This window comes from Talpa occidentalis, unplaced genomic scaffold (assembly GCF_014898055.3).
Source record: "Talpa occidentalis isolate TD23 unplaced genomic scaffold, MPIMG_talOcc4v2.1 talOcc4.3, whole genome shotgun sequence".
NCBI lineage: Eukaryota > Metazoa > Chordata > Mammalia > Eulipotyphla > Talpidae > Talpa > Talpa occidentalis.
This window is the reverse complement of record NW_023603184.1, coordinates 123,634,730-123,650,611: the sequence shown is the minus strand read 5'-3', so window position 1 is coordinate 123,650,611 and position 15,882 is coordinate 123,634,730. Positions and strand designations below refer to the sequence as shown.

Genomic DNA, 15,882 nt, shown 5'->3' with positions numbered 1-15,882 from the left:
TCCCAGGACAGCACTCAAGGAGCCTCCTCTGTCTGACCTCCTAGGTGGCTTCTTATCTCATGCAGAGTGAAAGAAAACAAGAGCTTAAGTCTGGCAAAGTCTGTTTCCCACCTCTCCCTCCCCAACCTCCACCCCACAGCTCAAGCTGAAGCTGGAGAAGCTCGCAGCTCTCTTATCTCCCCTAGTTCCTTGCACTCCAGATAGCTGACCTCTGCTTTGTCCTTTGATGAGGTCAGACCTTCTCCCAACCTTCACTCCTTTGCACTTGCTGCTCCATTGCCTGATTGTTCTCTTCCCACCATCTTCATAGCTGGCACCTTCACCTCCTTTGGGACTTCTTCAAGTGTTACTTTCTCAGAGAAGTTTTTTCTGTCCAGAATATTTAAAATTGCAACCCCCTGTACCTTACCCCCTTCTCGTTTTATATTTTTGTCCTTCTTATCAGCATCTCTTATCTATTATCTTGCTGATTGTCTCTCTCTCACCAGATTCAACTGTCTTGAGGGTACGTCTTTTTGTTAATTTTGTTTCCTCCTATATATTTAGTACTTAGAACAGTGCCTGGCACATTGCTAAATCAGTAACTTCTTGTTGAGTGAATGAATAAATAAATACACCAGAACTTCTTCAGAAATCAGTATTTTATAGGATGAGAAAACTGGATGCCCCAGAAGATAGAAGGGAGAGTGAAGAGAAGGGAGGGTCCTGGAAGTGCTCCTGGGGGCTCTGTTGGGAGTGGCTAGAAAGGCCAAGTTAGGTCCTCCCTGGTGGCCAGGGGTTAAGGCACAACCTGTGAAGCTATCCATAGTCTCTGCAGCACTAGTTTGATCCCCAGGCAGGGAGCTACCCACATGGCACAGCAGACCTCTCCTGACTCACCCGCTGCTCCTCTCTGCAGTGTATTTCAGTAGATGTGCCTGTTCTATTCCCCACTCTGTCTCTGGTGAATCCTCTCTCTGCCCCCCATACCTTTGGCCTGTACCCTAGTTCTTGTATGCATAAATAAATAAATCTTTTTTTTTAAAAAAAGGCCAAGTTAGAAGCTGAGCAAAGCTGGATCACTGGGGACAGTCCGCAGGGACACACTGCACATGGCAATGATGAGAGTAATGTGAAATCATTAAAATCAGCCTCACTGGGGACTCTGGGGAACGTGCCCAGGGGATCAGCCAAAGTTAGTGAACTGGGCAGAGATAGACATCTTGATCTAATGTAACATTTTCCTGATTTGACAACTTCCCAGGAAGGAAAGGGTTGTTTTACAAAACTGAGTTTATAACCAGTGACATTTAATCAAGCTTATGAAACATGCAACTTATCTTACCAAGAGTTCTGGGGGAAATATGAGCTCCTGGGTAGGGTCCAAGGGCTGAAACTCCTCTTTCGCAAATAACTCCGTGCTAATCTTTAAAAAGGGCAGAAGAAGATGGTACTGTCAGTCCAGAGCTATTGGAAACAGCATCATAATTCTTTACATTAATTAGGCAAAATGACATAACAATAATTCTCTTCTTATCCTTGTACAGGGAGATAGTACATACCATGGTTTTTAAATAAGAATCTCATTGTGAGAAATACTGATGTGCCACTAATATGATACTAAAGAGAAAAGTGTGCTATAAATTCTTCAGAGAGTACCCTGAGAAACACCAAAATAATAGAGATCAAATAAATATGGGAAATCTTCTCCCATAACCATCAGTCTCTCAAAGGATTCAAAATGCTAAAAGCTCTGAGAAATCTTTTAGCTTAAGTAAAAATGACTCTACGTATACATGCCCCCCACACATCTCTAATAACAATTGTTAATATTTATTGAGTGTTTTTACATATAGTAGTAATTTACTGAATCCTCCTAATAATTGTATTAGGAAACTAAATTGTACTTAGGAAACTAAAGCATAGAAGAAAGTTATCCAAACTGTAATCAAGTCTGAATCAGGTTTGCTTAGCTTTGGGAATACTTATTCCCAGGAAACATTCCAGCAGAGGTAAAGAGAATGGGGAGAGAAGCCTGGGAGGCAGGACTGACTTGGTGTCATGAAGAGGAGCACACACAGGTCCTGGGGCAACAGACCGGGCTCACCCTCAGCTGCGCAGTGACTCAAGTTTCTAAAAGACACTTGACCTATCTGAAGGTTAAATGGAAATAATGCCTACCTAGGTGAACTGGCCAGACATTTGCCCAATGCTCCCCTTCTTTTTCTATCTCTCTGGGATCTTCCCAGTTTCCAGAAGGGACATTTGTACCTGTTCCTATTAAGGTTTTTAATATTGTTAAGGTTTTTAGTAGTATTCAGGCCAACATCTGAATAAGCAGCCATTGCCCTATTTGGAATGAGAAGGGTCAGCAGTACCTGGGAAAAATAAGGTGCTGTATCTCTAAAACCTAGAAATAAGATGATGTCTGAGATTTAAAGTGCAAAACAAACATAATGAATCTGAGCTGAGAAATGAAAAGTTGGCCCCTCGAGGGCTAAACCAAGACTTAACATCACCCAATGGAAGATATTAACACAGTCTAGAGAGAAGGGAGAGTTGGGGGGCAGACACCTGCCTCCCACAGGTCTATTGCAGTGGAAGACAAGGCTTTCTGTGATGTTACCCTCCCGATTACTCAGCTTCCTGTGTCATGCTCACAAGGTGAACGCCTTGGTGAATTGTCCTATAGGAAAGGACGTGTGGCTCACAAGAGAACCATAAACTCCACATTAAAATTGTGTTCTCTTTATCACTGGGTACTGGAACATGTTCCAGGTTAAACTTCATGCTCTTTAGAGTTTGGGTGAGATGAGTCAGGTGGTCCCCAGGGCCTCATCATTATCCACAGTGAGTTCTAGAGAAGACCGCCATATTGAGGATCAGATTTTAGAATGGCTTGCCCCTTCCAAGGCACTGGTCCTCAGTGAAGAGGTCAGGGGGCTGCAGGCTACCTTCCCTAGAAACAACCCTCTATCCCATTGCACAAAATAAGACCAAAATAAGGGGCGAGTAGGAGGCCAGCAGTGGGAACACAGTTGGTCTGAGGGATAGAAATAAACCGATATAGGAGGGGGATGGTGGGCTCAGGTTAATCTAAAGCCAGCTCTGTTCTCTCAGATTTTCTTGTTTTAAGGAAGCAATTCTATTTTTTCCTGTATTCCAGTTTTTCTAAGTAATTCCTTTAAGAACTTGGCAGTGGGTCTTTTTGGAAACCAGAATCTCTGAGAGAGCAAAGCCAGGGTATGGGATGTTTTAGGCTGGACTTCTCAGCTGTGGGAGCCAAGAACTGGACCCAGGACTTTGGACAGGTTCCTCAGCCTCTCCAAGGTTGAGCAGCCTCTCTCTGCCAAGGAGGGAATCAACTTTATGGGCACAGGGCTGGGCACAAAAGCCATTTCCTGCACAAGGAGGGCCCTCACTGTGGTAAGGGGAGGTCTTTTTTCTTTTATTGGGGTGGATTTTTGTTTTGTGTTTCAGCCTTCTGGGCAGTGAAGGGGGCAGTAAGTGTGGGCTTCACCAGCACTCTACCCCACAATCAAACGAAAGTGCTGTCTTCCTGCCTGCACTTTGGACATTCATAAATAAAGCAGAGCATGACCATCAAACATAACTGACCCATTGTCAGCAGCCTGTGCCATAACGCCATGCTCTCAGTGGGAGGACAGAACCAAGGGACTCACATTGTCACTTTTCCTGCCAGGTGAGGAAGAGTCATTTTCTCCCTGATCCAAGCAGCATCTTCCTGTTCCTTTCTGTGAACAGCCATTTAACTCCTAAGAAGATGAAATATCATGAGATTAAAACTTACTAGTTAACTATGAACCAGAGACACTCTTTGGAGTAGGGGGAAGGAGGGATTGGGGTCAAAATTGGGGTTGCAATTGTATGGGGAATATAAAAATAAAAATAAAAATAAAATAAAATAAATTAAAGAAAAAAAATCTTACTAGTTAAATGGGTGTATGCCTTGAAGATCTGACTATTTAAATGAGACTCCACTCTCTTTTGGTCACTAATGGTGGGTTCTATTTGAGTAGGGATAGTCACAAGGTCTTCTTTTGTTTTATTTTTAAAAATAAAACTATACACATACAACACGAAATTATATGTTATATATAAATAATTATATATATAACATATACAACATATATAATGTAATAAAAATGTAATATAAAATAATAGAGTATAAAGAAGCATAAAGGAACCATTATTACCCAATTGCACTGATAATATTTTTACATAATATATATTTGGGATTGTGCTATATTTATAGTAGATATACTTTTTATTTTGGTTCCTTGATCATTTATTTGCCTATTGGTTCATTTACACTGTGAATCTTTTCCATATCATTAAAATGTCATTGAAATATAATTTTTCTAATTGTAAAATCTTCTGTCTTCTAGCTATTCCCTAATATTTTTGTAAAATTTGCTATTGATGTAGACTGAAATTGTTTCCTACATTTTATAGCTATCATATTACAGTGAACATTTCTTTTTATTACACATACAGTTTTGTGTACATCTCTGAATTTTTTCTTAGGTGAATCTTAGAGGCAGAATTAATAGATAAGATTTTTTCAGGGCATAACAATTTAACCATTCTTAGCATTTATAAGATGCATCAATGCTGAATGTTATCATTTATATAAAGGGTTTTAAAAAAGAAAAAGAAAAGAAAAATGGAAAAAAGAGGAAGCCTCCATTTTGGTACCAGCTTTCTCAGAAATTTGGAATCTACCTGGCACTACCTGGGAATGAATGGACAAAAGATTTTAAATCAGATTTCCATTTAAATCAGGTTGGCACTTTTATTTCCCATTTCTTATAAACTTACGTCTTCCATTTTCTTCCTCAAATAATTTATCTCAGTGTCTAGCAAAATACACTCTTTCAGATACCCCAGTTCTCTGTCTCTGGCCAAGTGTCCCATCCTTCCACCTTCCTAATTGTCCAAGAAGCAAATTGGTTGGGCCATGCAAACATGCTTCTTCTCTTACTCAAAACTCTGAAAACTTCCACAATGCGCCATGACTTAACCAGAACAGAGAAAGGCCAGTCTTCCTCTCACCTAGTAGATAGACGCCTCAGGTATTCCCTCTGGGACAAGGTCCTTGAGGCCTATTGGCTGTCAGGTGGTTATCCCACCACAATACAGAAGAAAGACAAGAAATGTGGATGACATCTACATTGCAAAGGAGAGATGTTTCCTTTAACTTCCTTCATAAGCGCTTTTCCATTTACACCAGCAATCTGAAGGCTTACAAAGTATGAATTTTATTTCTCAGCTCATCAACTTTGGTTCCCCTGTGTAGCAGTAAAAGTCTGGGATGTGCATACATAGAGGGCCTGCCTAGTTCTGGAAAGTGGCTGATCCCTGCTATTTCTCGAGCCAGGGCAAGAGAGCCACGGGAGGCTCCCGGTCTGTGACTTGGTGCTTTTCTCTTCACACCCTGGACTGTATTCTGTGCCCAGGTGAGCACTCCCATCTGAATGTCCAGGCTCTGTCCTTTACTTCTCAAAATAGCCAGTCATTGGCTACCCTTTGACTGAGGGGTGCACATGCCAGCTTTTATAATCTGCCCTAGAAAGATGGACTTGGGGAGAGGTTTTTTAGGCTTGGGAGGAACATGGTGTAGAGAGGAGGTGAAAGCAAGTCACCTTGGCCCCAGGGCTTTCTGAGAATGTTGGGGAGAACCCATGAGGGGCTGTCTAAGGGCAGCACTGCCCCCATTTATCCTGCTCTCAGCAGAGGCCAATCAGACCTGTCTGCTGGCTTGCTGCAAATGCTATTCATATATCAACAAACGCACTCAGTAACAGTAGTTACTCTTTGTAGAGTTTTTACCAAGAGTTACATGAGACTTTGTGGCAGTTTCTCCACCATTTCTCATTTGGCCTTCACAAAAACCCAGAGAGGTATCCTCATTCTGTAGAAGAAACTCCTTGCCATCTTTTACTTGGGTTGAATTTTGGATTTTACTCTGCTTTTTTGGCTTCTTCATCTGCTCATATTTTCCCTGCTAGTCTAGATTCTTGGAACTAATTTTGCCCCCAAGGCAACTTCCACACTTTTGCTTCTGTCCTTGCATCTTCTGGAGCCTTCCTATTTGTACGGTCCTGGTGCTTTATTTAACAGGTCATGGTAGATATCCGGGTGGTTGGTCACCTATTTCTACCTGTTTTCTAGGTGGAATATCAAAGGAAGTGCAACTTTCACCCACTCTTCAACAAATGGCTAAAACCCCCATGAATCAGCTGGCGCTAGCTCATTTGGTCTTCTTTCTCATTTGTTTAGATGGCCTAAAAAGTTCAATTTCTGTATTCCCAGCATTGACCAGTGTATCAGTCATTCTTGCTTGGTTGGTGTCCCCACAGCCAGCTACTCACCGCACAGAAGGTCCTCCCACTCTCCAGAATTGGCCGATACCCAGTGCAGCGGCAGAGGTTGCCTAATCAGAGAAGAAGTGTGGCTGTTACTAGGCTCTATCTTTATAGGTTTCTTTTGAGTCTTAAAACAGACCCAGGCTCTTTCTGAGGATTTTAAAATATCTACCAGATTGTCCATTTCTTTTTCCTCTTTTTAGAATATTGTCCATCTCCTCAATTCCAACTTTTTTCTCTTCCTTAAGATGATAGCTTATCAGATGAGCTCTGTTATTTTATCTATCTATCTATCTATCTATCTATCTATCTATCTATCTACCCATCCGTCCACCCATCCAACACTTATCTATTGGCAACAAGTATATTTCAGACACTATATAAGATATGTGGAATCCTAAAACATAGAAAGACCATTTCTAAAGCACTATATGAGCAAAGTATCATGTCTTGGACAGATTATAAATGCGCTTCAGTGGCTTTTAGATCATTGCATCAGAATTTCCTGGGGGTATCCATTAAAAATGCAGATCCTTGGCCTTTCAATTGTCTTGAGTCAAAACAGTGGGGTGCAGGGGTAGGCTCAGGAATCTGTACTTAAGAGCAGGATAATTTGGGGCCTTCTTGGTGGTGCAAGGGTTAATGTCTCAGTGCTATCAAGCTATTGCCAGTCACTGCAATCCCTGGCCAGGGAGTTAACCCACATGGCGCTGCAGACCTTTTCTGTCTCACCCGGCTGCTCCCCTCAGCAGTGTATTTTAGTAGATCTGCCTGTTCTGCTCCCCACTCTGTCTCTGGTAAATCCTCTCACCCCTCCCCATGCCTCTGGCCTACACTCCAGCTCTTGTATGCATAAATAAATAAAAATAAATCTTAAAAAAAAATAAGAGCAGGATAATTTTAGCGCATGCCAAAGTCTTAGAGTCTCACATTTTCAAGATGAAGGCATGAGGGTCACTGTGGGATAGAGTTTGTCTGGACAAGCTTCACAAAGAAGGAGGCTCTTGAAGAATGAGTAAATGCTGGGTTGGTGGGAAGTAGGAGAGAACTTAGGAATTCACAGGGCAGCACAGACAAAGGTGCAGGAGTGGGAATGTGTAGGGGAGTTGGGGCCATTTTGCTATGTGAAGAACTGGCCAGACGGGGAGTCACAGAGGGGAGGAGGCAGAGTGAGTTAGTGCAGCTGGTATTGAGCTCCTCCCTGCACCTGGCGAAGGAGGGAGGGTTTGGCCAGGCTTGGGGGGCGAGGAGCTATTGAAGGACATTACATCCTGTTGAAGGACCTAAGGAAGGTAGGATTTTGGATGAATTTCAGTAGTATAATTTTACATGGTTTTCTGCCATGGAGCAGAGTAAAGGAAGCCCACTGACAACAGACAGCTTAGGAGACTGCTCACTCTGTAGGCCTCTAAGAATATGTTTATCTGACAGATGACATGTTTTAGGATGATTGACCTCTGAAATGATGTTTATTGATTCTGTCAAAGGAATATATTTAGGAACTCCTCTTTGTAACTTAAACCCATTGTAAATTTTAAAATATCTTTTTGATATAAACTCATGCCATTTGCAGCAACATGGATGGAGCTGGAAGGGATTATGCTCAGTGAAATAAGCCAGAAAGAAAAAGAAAATATTGGATGGTTTCACTTATAGAAGGAATATAGGGGAACCAAATAAGAAATCAGGAAAAAAAATAACTATAACAAATTTAAAAACAAAATTAGCAGGCAACTACAAATCAGAGACATTCTGCAGGGGTGAGGGAGGGCGAGGGATCAAAACAGGGGCGGGAAGAGCACAAGGGACTATGGTGATGGTGCACAGATAGATTGGTGATGGAAATTTTACAGGGATTACACCTGAGAGGAGAAAGCATACATTGTACAAAAGGAAGAATGATGTAAAATACATATAAAATAATAAAATAAATAAATAAATAAAATGGAAAAAAAAAAAAAAACTTTTTGCTATGTGAAGAACTCTGTGTCTTCCCCAAAAGAAATATTGAGGTTCCCAACCTCTGGAACTGATATTTGGGGATAGGGCCTCTGCAGATGTAATCAAGTTAAAACGAGGCGATGCTGGGTTTGTGTGTGTCCTAACCCAGGGGCTGGTGTCCTTATAAGAAGAGGGAAATTTGACACAGTCACACATGGGGAGAAAGCCCTGAGATGATGGTGGTGGGGACTGGTATGAATCCACAGGTCAAGGAATGCCAAGACTGTGTCAATCACCAGAAGCCAGGAGGAGGCAAGAAAGAAACTTCCTCTAGAGCTTTCAGAGGGAACATAACTCTGCTGATCCTTGATTTTAGACTTCTAGCCTCCAGAACAATAAGAGAACACATTTCTGTTGTTTGAAGCTACCTGTTTTGTAGTACTTTGCCACAAAATTCCTAACAAAGGCAGCTAAAGAAATGACAAATAGACAAGTGGGTGTTGAGATGGAGGTGTGTCCACCTGCTACGTGCTCAGGCCACCCCAGCCAGGCCTCTGCTAAGTGAGGTACAGTTTGGTGCTCTTCTCTGCTCCTGGGTGAACTATGTTAGAAGCAATGGAGGGGGCCCCAGTGGCCCTCAGGTGGGTGGAGCAGCCAAGGCACATGTACCAGGTGATTATCTCTGCGTCACACCTACCGCCCAAGGCTTCCATGAGCTGTTCCTCTGAGGGCTGCGGATGATTCCTGATTAATGTGTACATGGACATGACCATCCCAGGGGTGCAGAATCCACACTGGGTGCCGTGGCTCTTGGCGATCCTTTCCTGGAAACACACATATGGGGTCACTGGCCCTACCTTCTTTGTGCCGCCTCTCACCAGGGGTTACATCCCCTATCTCCTTTGCCATGAGAAATCTACTCCCTGGGCAGCGCATAGCTCCCCTTGGTCAGGGCTGGCTGGCATCACCTTCCTGATGCCGCCCCTCAGGGAGGTGGCACAGAACTGTATTCTAGCATTGCAATCATTTCTAAAGGTCAAGTGCCCAGATCTTTCTAGTTGGGAATTAGCAGCATGCCGCCTCCATTCCCACAGTGAGAAGTCTCCAGAAATCAATAATTACAAGGCAAGTGTATATAAATTTGAACATCTTCACATCTTGACTGGCTTATTTCTGACTATGAGGTCACCTCTTATTGATAGACTTGGAGATGATCAACTGCTGACCTCAGTTTATTTCTTTAGATTCTTTGTGTTGGCTCAAAAGGAGGTCTGTGTCCAAAGGTCCAAGATTTTGTTCTGTGCCCTGGAACCTTGCTCTGTAGAGAGCTTCGCTCAGGCTGGCAGTGTTGGCACCAGCTGGGCGCTTGTAGGATGTGCAGAACCTTTGACTGCTGTGCCAAAGCTCCTTTCAACAAACTCCCAAAACTGATTCTTAGGCAGATTAAAGTTTTGCAGCTCTGCTCTAGATTTCAGAACACAATGTAATCCTAGGATTCAGGTTTATGGACCTTGCTGTGAACACACTCTCTGACGTCTAGCCAAATCTGCTCAGTCCTCTGTCTTGCAGACCTTCCTGAACTGCTCCTTTCGTGGTTAAACCCAGAGACCCTTGGGCTCTCCTGCCTGGAAGGACTCACAGCATTGGTGGATCTGGGCCTACAACTCTCCAGATCTCCATGACAGTAACAAAGAAAGTGATGTGTTTTCTGCCAATACATGTCACAGCACTCAAACACAGCCTCTATGTTCTAGCTTCAAGCTAAGGTTTGGAGAAGCGATTATCCTCAAGCTAAAGGAAAGTTACCTTCATTTTGATTTTACTCCCAAGATCTCCATGCTCCAGGAAATAATCCTGAATTTTATTCTGCTAGCCTCAGAGACTTTTATTCTATGCACAATATCCTTTGTACAATATTTATTCCAGGCCACAGTCCAATAGGCATTAATCAATGTTTTGATAACTCTGCTTATCATTCAAGTGGAAAGAGTAAGAAAAAGATATCACTTTAAAAACAGGGCTGGTTCTCCAGCTTTCTTTTAAATTACTTGGCAGGTTATCATCTTGAATAATGTGACCACAGCTCCTACTTGCCTGGCTACAACCTAGATACCCCAGGCAGCACGGTCAACACAGCACTGGTTGTAAAGATAAAGTTAAGGAATGAAAAATTTAGTATTTTTTTCACTGGGATGATTATGAAAACTCACCTGCACAGGATGAAGTCTGGTATTGATGCTTCCAACACCTTCCACAGTGGTGACAGCAGCTCCATACAGAGAGCAGATGGGCACCAGGCACGCGGTGACAGAGAGGTGTCTGCGTATGAGAAACACAAGGATAATCAATGGGAGTACACAGTCCTGCCCTGTGGGGGTACCTGGGAACTAAGGAGGGCAGCAGAAGCCCTCACCACCCCAAGCCTATCATTCATCCTGGGGGCTGGTGAACCAGAGGAGTGTCATGGTAGATGAATTTAGAGTCCCCACTGCAGACTATCACCTGTAAGTAACCGGGAACTTCAGGGTAAACCTGAGTATTCTGAACTATAGAAAACTTTTCAAATCCAGAACAGTTGCACCTGGGACCAGCGGGAATGGACTCTTGTCACCAGGAGTGTGGTTGGAGCTCAACCAGTATTCACGAGGGAGGTATCCCCACATAGGTTGAAGGAAGACCTATATCTTTCACCCACACCTGCATAATTTTTTTAAAAGTTAATTTTAAACTCTGTATATGGTCACACAATAATGTTGGGGCAGGGGGGCGCTGTATTCGCAGGCCATTCTCCCAGTGATTTTGGGAGAAACTAAAATCCTGGAATCTGGCCCTTACAGGCCTATATCCTTGCTCTGAAAATAGAAGGAGCATCAGCTTCAGAGCCAGAAACATGGATTCAAGTCCTTGTCCTATGGCTTACTAAGTGTATGATCTTGAACAAGTCACTTCATCTCTTTGAATCTGTTTTCTCAACTGTGAAATGAATGATTGGCCTTAGCAAGGATTCTTAAGCCGCTATGCACACACAGACTTTGAAAGGCTTGCGATGTCCCCGAAACTGTAATTAGTTTATATGTTTTCAAGGATAGATGATGCATAGCTTTAGCCCATTTTCAGAGGAGTCTAACTTCCAGAGATGGTGAGAATCCCAAGACTAGGAGGGTCTCAGAAAATTTTTACTGCTGTAAGATGAACATAGCAGTCTGGCAAAGAAAGCAGACCTCCTCTGGCTTCTGGGCAGTTACCTTATCTTCTTGGACACAGGGTCACACTCAGACACCATGACTGTGCAGGCACCGCAGCCTCCTATTCCGCAGGCATACTTGGTTCCTGTGAGGCGCACTGGAAGGGGTTGGTCAAGGAAATGATGCCAAGGTGGACAAACTGCTTTATAGCTGCCCCCTAAGGTGACTAGAGGGGAAGATCTTCTTTGAGGAACGAAGGACAGGTCTGCCTCCAGGTCTTGGTAAAGGACACTCTGTAGCTCATTAGCTGTGTGACATTGGACACACTTATGGCTCCTGGTTTTCTCATTTACAAAGAGGGAAAAGTACTTTCTATTGTATCTTTACAGGTTTATCATAAGCATCTTGTAGGCCAATGGATGTAAAAAGCTCTTTGAAATTTCTTATTTTGTTACAGAATATTATTTTAGGTCTTCTTTTGGGTTGCTATCATGTGATTATAACAGAAGAAATAATTTTGGGAAGGTCACTATATTAACTAGTTTTGTCCAGTAATTTGTAATTCATTTGAAAGCAAGTGAGTGAGCCTTGGGAGAAAGCGCATATCCTTATTTTAAGATCCTCCCTTGAGTGTCCCTCTTTTTTTTTTTGTCTAATCCGAATCTACATTCAACCTCCACCCCTTACCACTGGTATCTCTTCCCCTAATGATGATCTGTTTCCACAGATTATGGGATTGGATATAATTAACCAGACAAAGTAAGAAGACTGCAGTATCACTGATTTTTCTTTTAAGTCATAGGACTTATTCATCTAAATTAACTCATAACTTCAGCTGCTTCTCAAGGAGGTTATATGAATGGGGGAGTGGGCTTCGTGTTAGTGGGGAAGTCATGCTCCATTTGGATAGAGGACTCGCTACCCTTACTGAGCCTCACGAAAATGACTCTTCTCCCATTTGTCATTACAAGCTGAGAAAAATCTCAATGTAAAAAACATTGAAATTTCTTAATTTTCAGACATTGACAACTAATTAAAAACCATGAGGACTTTTAACCAAAACTAGACCAGGGGTCCATTCCATCCATTTGTAATTTCTTTCATTTTTCTTTGGCTTCTTTGAGAGATCATTTTGATTTACTAATTAAAATATGTTTGCCATGGTGAAGATTTGTGTTTTAGAATATAAAATGGTGGGGGAAAAATGCTGTAAGAAAACCGATGTAGGAAAAGGCAGTCTCTTCCTATGACACATGCTTTCCCTGAATCTGGAAAATTTGGTTTCTCTCTGTAGCAGGATACTCGCAACACAAGCCTCTGTTACATAACCACCCTCTTGGGGATCTGGAAAGCCCTTAAAGGAATAATTAGTGCTGAAATAAAGAGCTTAGCTTCTATTTCACTGCTATTAAACTACGATATAAAGAACTCTGGGGAAACTTCATCTTCTCCAAATAACCCAATTCACTTAATATCCTGAGATCATTGCCAAAAGCAAAGAGAGAGCCAGGGTCAAGGGACTAACTTTCATAATCACAGAGGCCCTAAGTTTTAAGACAAACATAGGCTTGGCCAAGACTTGATCAAAGGGTCCAGTTTGTTCGCAGGAAGGTCAGCAGTGTGACTTCTGGGTCTGCATTCCTCTCTATCACCTGCATTGGAAACAGGAAAGAGAAGGTTATGGGGTTGGAAAGAGTGACTCAGGGGAATGTTGTGGTCTGCTTGATTTAAGGGTTGGGAAAGGATTTAGGCCCAATGGAATCTGCCCCTGTTTCTGTGGTCTGAGGGCAAACAACTTTCCCAACTATTTTTTAATAGAGCAAAGACTCACCAAGCAAGTGTGGCAACAAAGGTTGTTTATGTGATTTGCTGTGTAAGGACAGCTTGAGTCTTCATGTTTTCTCCATGATTTAGCTATTTTTGTGGAATCTTCCAACCTACTGTTTTGTATTCTTAAAATATTTCAAATTGGGGAAAGACTTGATTGTGTGTGTGTAATGAAGGCTCTTGTGAGGGATGAAAGTTAGGTAGAAGCTTTTCATTCTGGCACCTCTGAGACATCTCTAGTGGGGAGTATATTTGATAACATCAAGGGTCGTAGGAGTGGGTGGCAGAGAGGAGATGTGGGAGGGAGTTGTCATCTGGAGAGACCCTGGATGGAACCAGACCCCTCACAGCAGAGCCTTGTTGCCCAGTTCAGAACTTAGTGTGGCTCTGGCAGGACACTAGAATTCCTCCCTCTCTCCCCTTGGAAAGTGAGGGAGTTAGCATCCAAAGTCATGGAGGGGCCTTCTTTGGCGCTTCCTTCCCATTTGCTTATTTGGGATATTTCCTTTGTCTTTCTCTTGGGGTCTCCAGTCATACTATCACATTAGTAAAAAGGAAGATACAGTAGACTATGTGTGTTAAGTTCTTCCTTTGCTCCCGATGAAAAACATGAACTGTGTAGACCTCACATAATAAACAATTCATAAGATGATTCTAAGTTGAGATATAAAAATCCAACTGCTCTTTGTACCTAGCAGGCTCCAATCAACAAAAGAAGAAGCCCTCCTCTGCCTGCCCTTATTTCCACCCCCAAGTCCTTTAAAAACATTTATCGAGAATATGGTTGGATAATATTTCTATTATCTAGCTGACCCCCACTCTCCCCTACACAAACCTGTATTTACCAAGCCCTTGACTTATTCCCTATTCTGGATGCAACTACTTCATTCTGGGCTCATGACACAGAGTGATGTGGGACAGAAAAGAGAGGAAGGGGCATTAATAGCCTAGGCCAGTGGAACAAACAAGTAAAGACTCAGCTCATGAATGACAGTTTTGGAAGAATGCATGGTGGCTGCTGCTGTGGCTGGATACAGGGGAGAGAGCAGGAGGGAAGTGGTGAGACCTTAGAGGCTCTATTCTTCCTCCTTTCCTGCACCCACTCTGGCACTGGGGGTTAGGATGGACATGACCAATCCCAATTAGGTTTGTCAGATCTGTGGGCTGAGTGGTCCTGGGAGGAAAGGTGGCCAGACCCCAGGGAAGTGGTCAACCTTGGGAGCTACAGAATGGTCCCCTTGAAATCCACAGAGACTCACAGAAGAGTGGATCTGGCAGAGCCTCTGAGGGTTAACTAGTGGTCTGTGTGGAGAGATGGGGCGATCTGAGGGAGAGGATGCCAGGGAAGGGAGGCAATGAATGAACTCCCTCTCCTGTCATGTTGGTGTCCCCTGGAACTCACCTGCCACCCAGGAAAAGAGGAGGATTCAACATTGACTGCAATTCAATTTCAACTAACTCTGTCTAATGGAGCCACAACAGAAAAATTAAGTTGAAAAATAGAAAAGTAAAGAAGGCTCTATTGCTTGTCCCTCTGAGTTTGAGGATCAAGATATGTTATTAGATTAATGGCTTCCCATGTATCGGGCACCAGGCTACGTATTGTTATAAGCATCAAGGGGCTTCCAATCAGCCAGAGAAGCACCCCTCTTTTAATCTTCACAATTGCCATAGCACTTGGATACTAGAGATGGGTACTCTGAAGTTTAGGGAGGTGAAATAACTTGCTTAAGTATATACAGCAAATCACAGAGCGGGATTGGAATCAAGACCAGCTGATGCCAAGGTAGCTGTGATTCACACCAATATTCTACCATGTCTCCACATTCCTAGAGGGTGAGCTGTGGCTGAGGGGGGACAGCTGCATTAATCTGGGTTCCTAGTTCCTGACTAGGGAGGGGCTTAACCCAAATGGGTCATAGGTGCTCCCCTCAAGCTAGGGGTTTCCTGCTGTCTCTGCAAGCCCGGGTAGTGTCACCCAACACTTACCTTCCTCCCGTTCACAAAGAAAACCAACTCATCCGATCTTGGAGGGCAAGGCATTGCACCTGTGAGTCAGTGTCACCTTATGACTCTAGGTGGGAATGCTCTTTGGCACCAGCCACAGAAATGAGTGGAAAGGACTTAGGTTTAAGCCAGTGCTATTCCTCCCTGTGCAGATGCAGGCAGAGTGGAGGCCCCAGAGCAGGGTAGTGGGTGGAGTTGCCCTTGCTTCCTGGCCTTTTAAGTCTAGGGAAGCCGTATGCCCCACCTCTTGCCTCACGCCTCCTTCTGCCTCCCACCAATCCCCACTTCGAAGCTTACTTGGAACTTAGCCTACACTTCATGCTTTTTCTGAAGTTGGAGGGCTTCCATGTGAAAAGCATAAACAACAATCTAAGCTTAAACCCACTGCACGTTGCCTCAGTCCCAGAATTATTTTCTGGATGGATTTCAGTCTTCTCAAAAGCAACTGGAAGTGATTTTTCTGAGACTTCCCACTTTCCCCAACTTTTTTCTTATTCCAGTTGAAGAAACATCTCCTGATAGGAAGCCATATGGACTACTTAAAGTGGAGGTGT

At 43.2% G+C, this 15,882-nt stretch overlaps 1 protein-coding gene across 1 annotated transcript in view; it reads right to left on the bottom strand.

The window, feature by feature from the left end:
• LOC119254822 (aldehyde oxidase 2-like) overlaps positions 1 to 15,364 on the bottom strand; it is a 75,257-nt gene extending 59,893 nt beyond the window's left edge. The window contains 8 exon segments of the mRNA XM_037521878.1: positions 1,325 to 1,405; positions 3,663 to 3,755; positions 6,375 to 6,436; positions 9,007 to 9,133; positions 10,520 to 10,628; positions 11,555 to 11,651; positions 13,074 to 13,146; positions 15,311 to 15,364. Of these exon segments, the coding sequence (XP_037377775.1) occupies positions 1,325 to 1,405; positions 3,663 to 3,755; positions 6,375 to 6,436; positions 9,007 to 9,133; positions 10,520 to 10,628; positions 11,555 to 11,651; positions 13,074 to 13,146; positions 15,311 to 15,364 (696 nt within the window).
• Between the last annotated feature and the right edge of the window lie 518 nt (positions 15,365 to 15,882).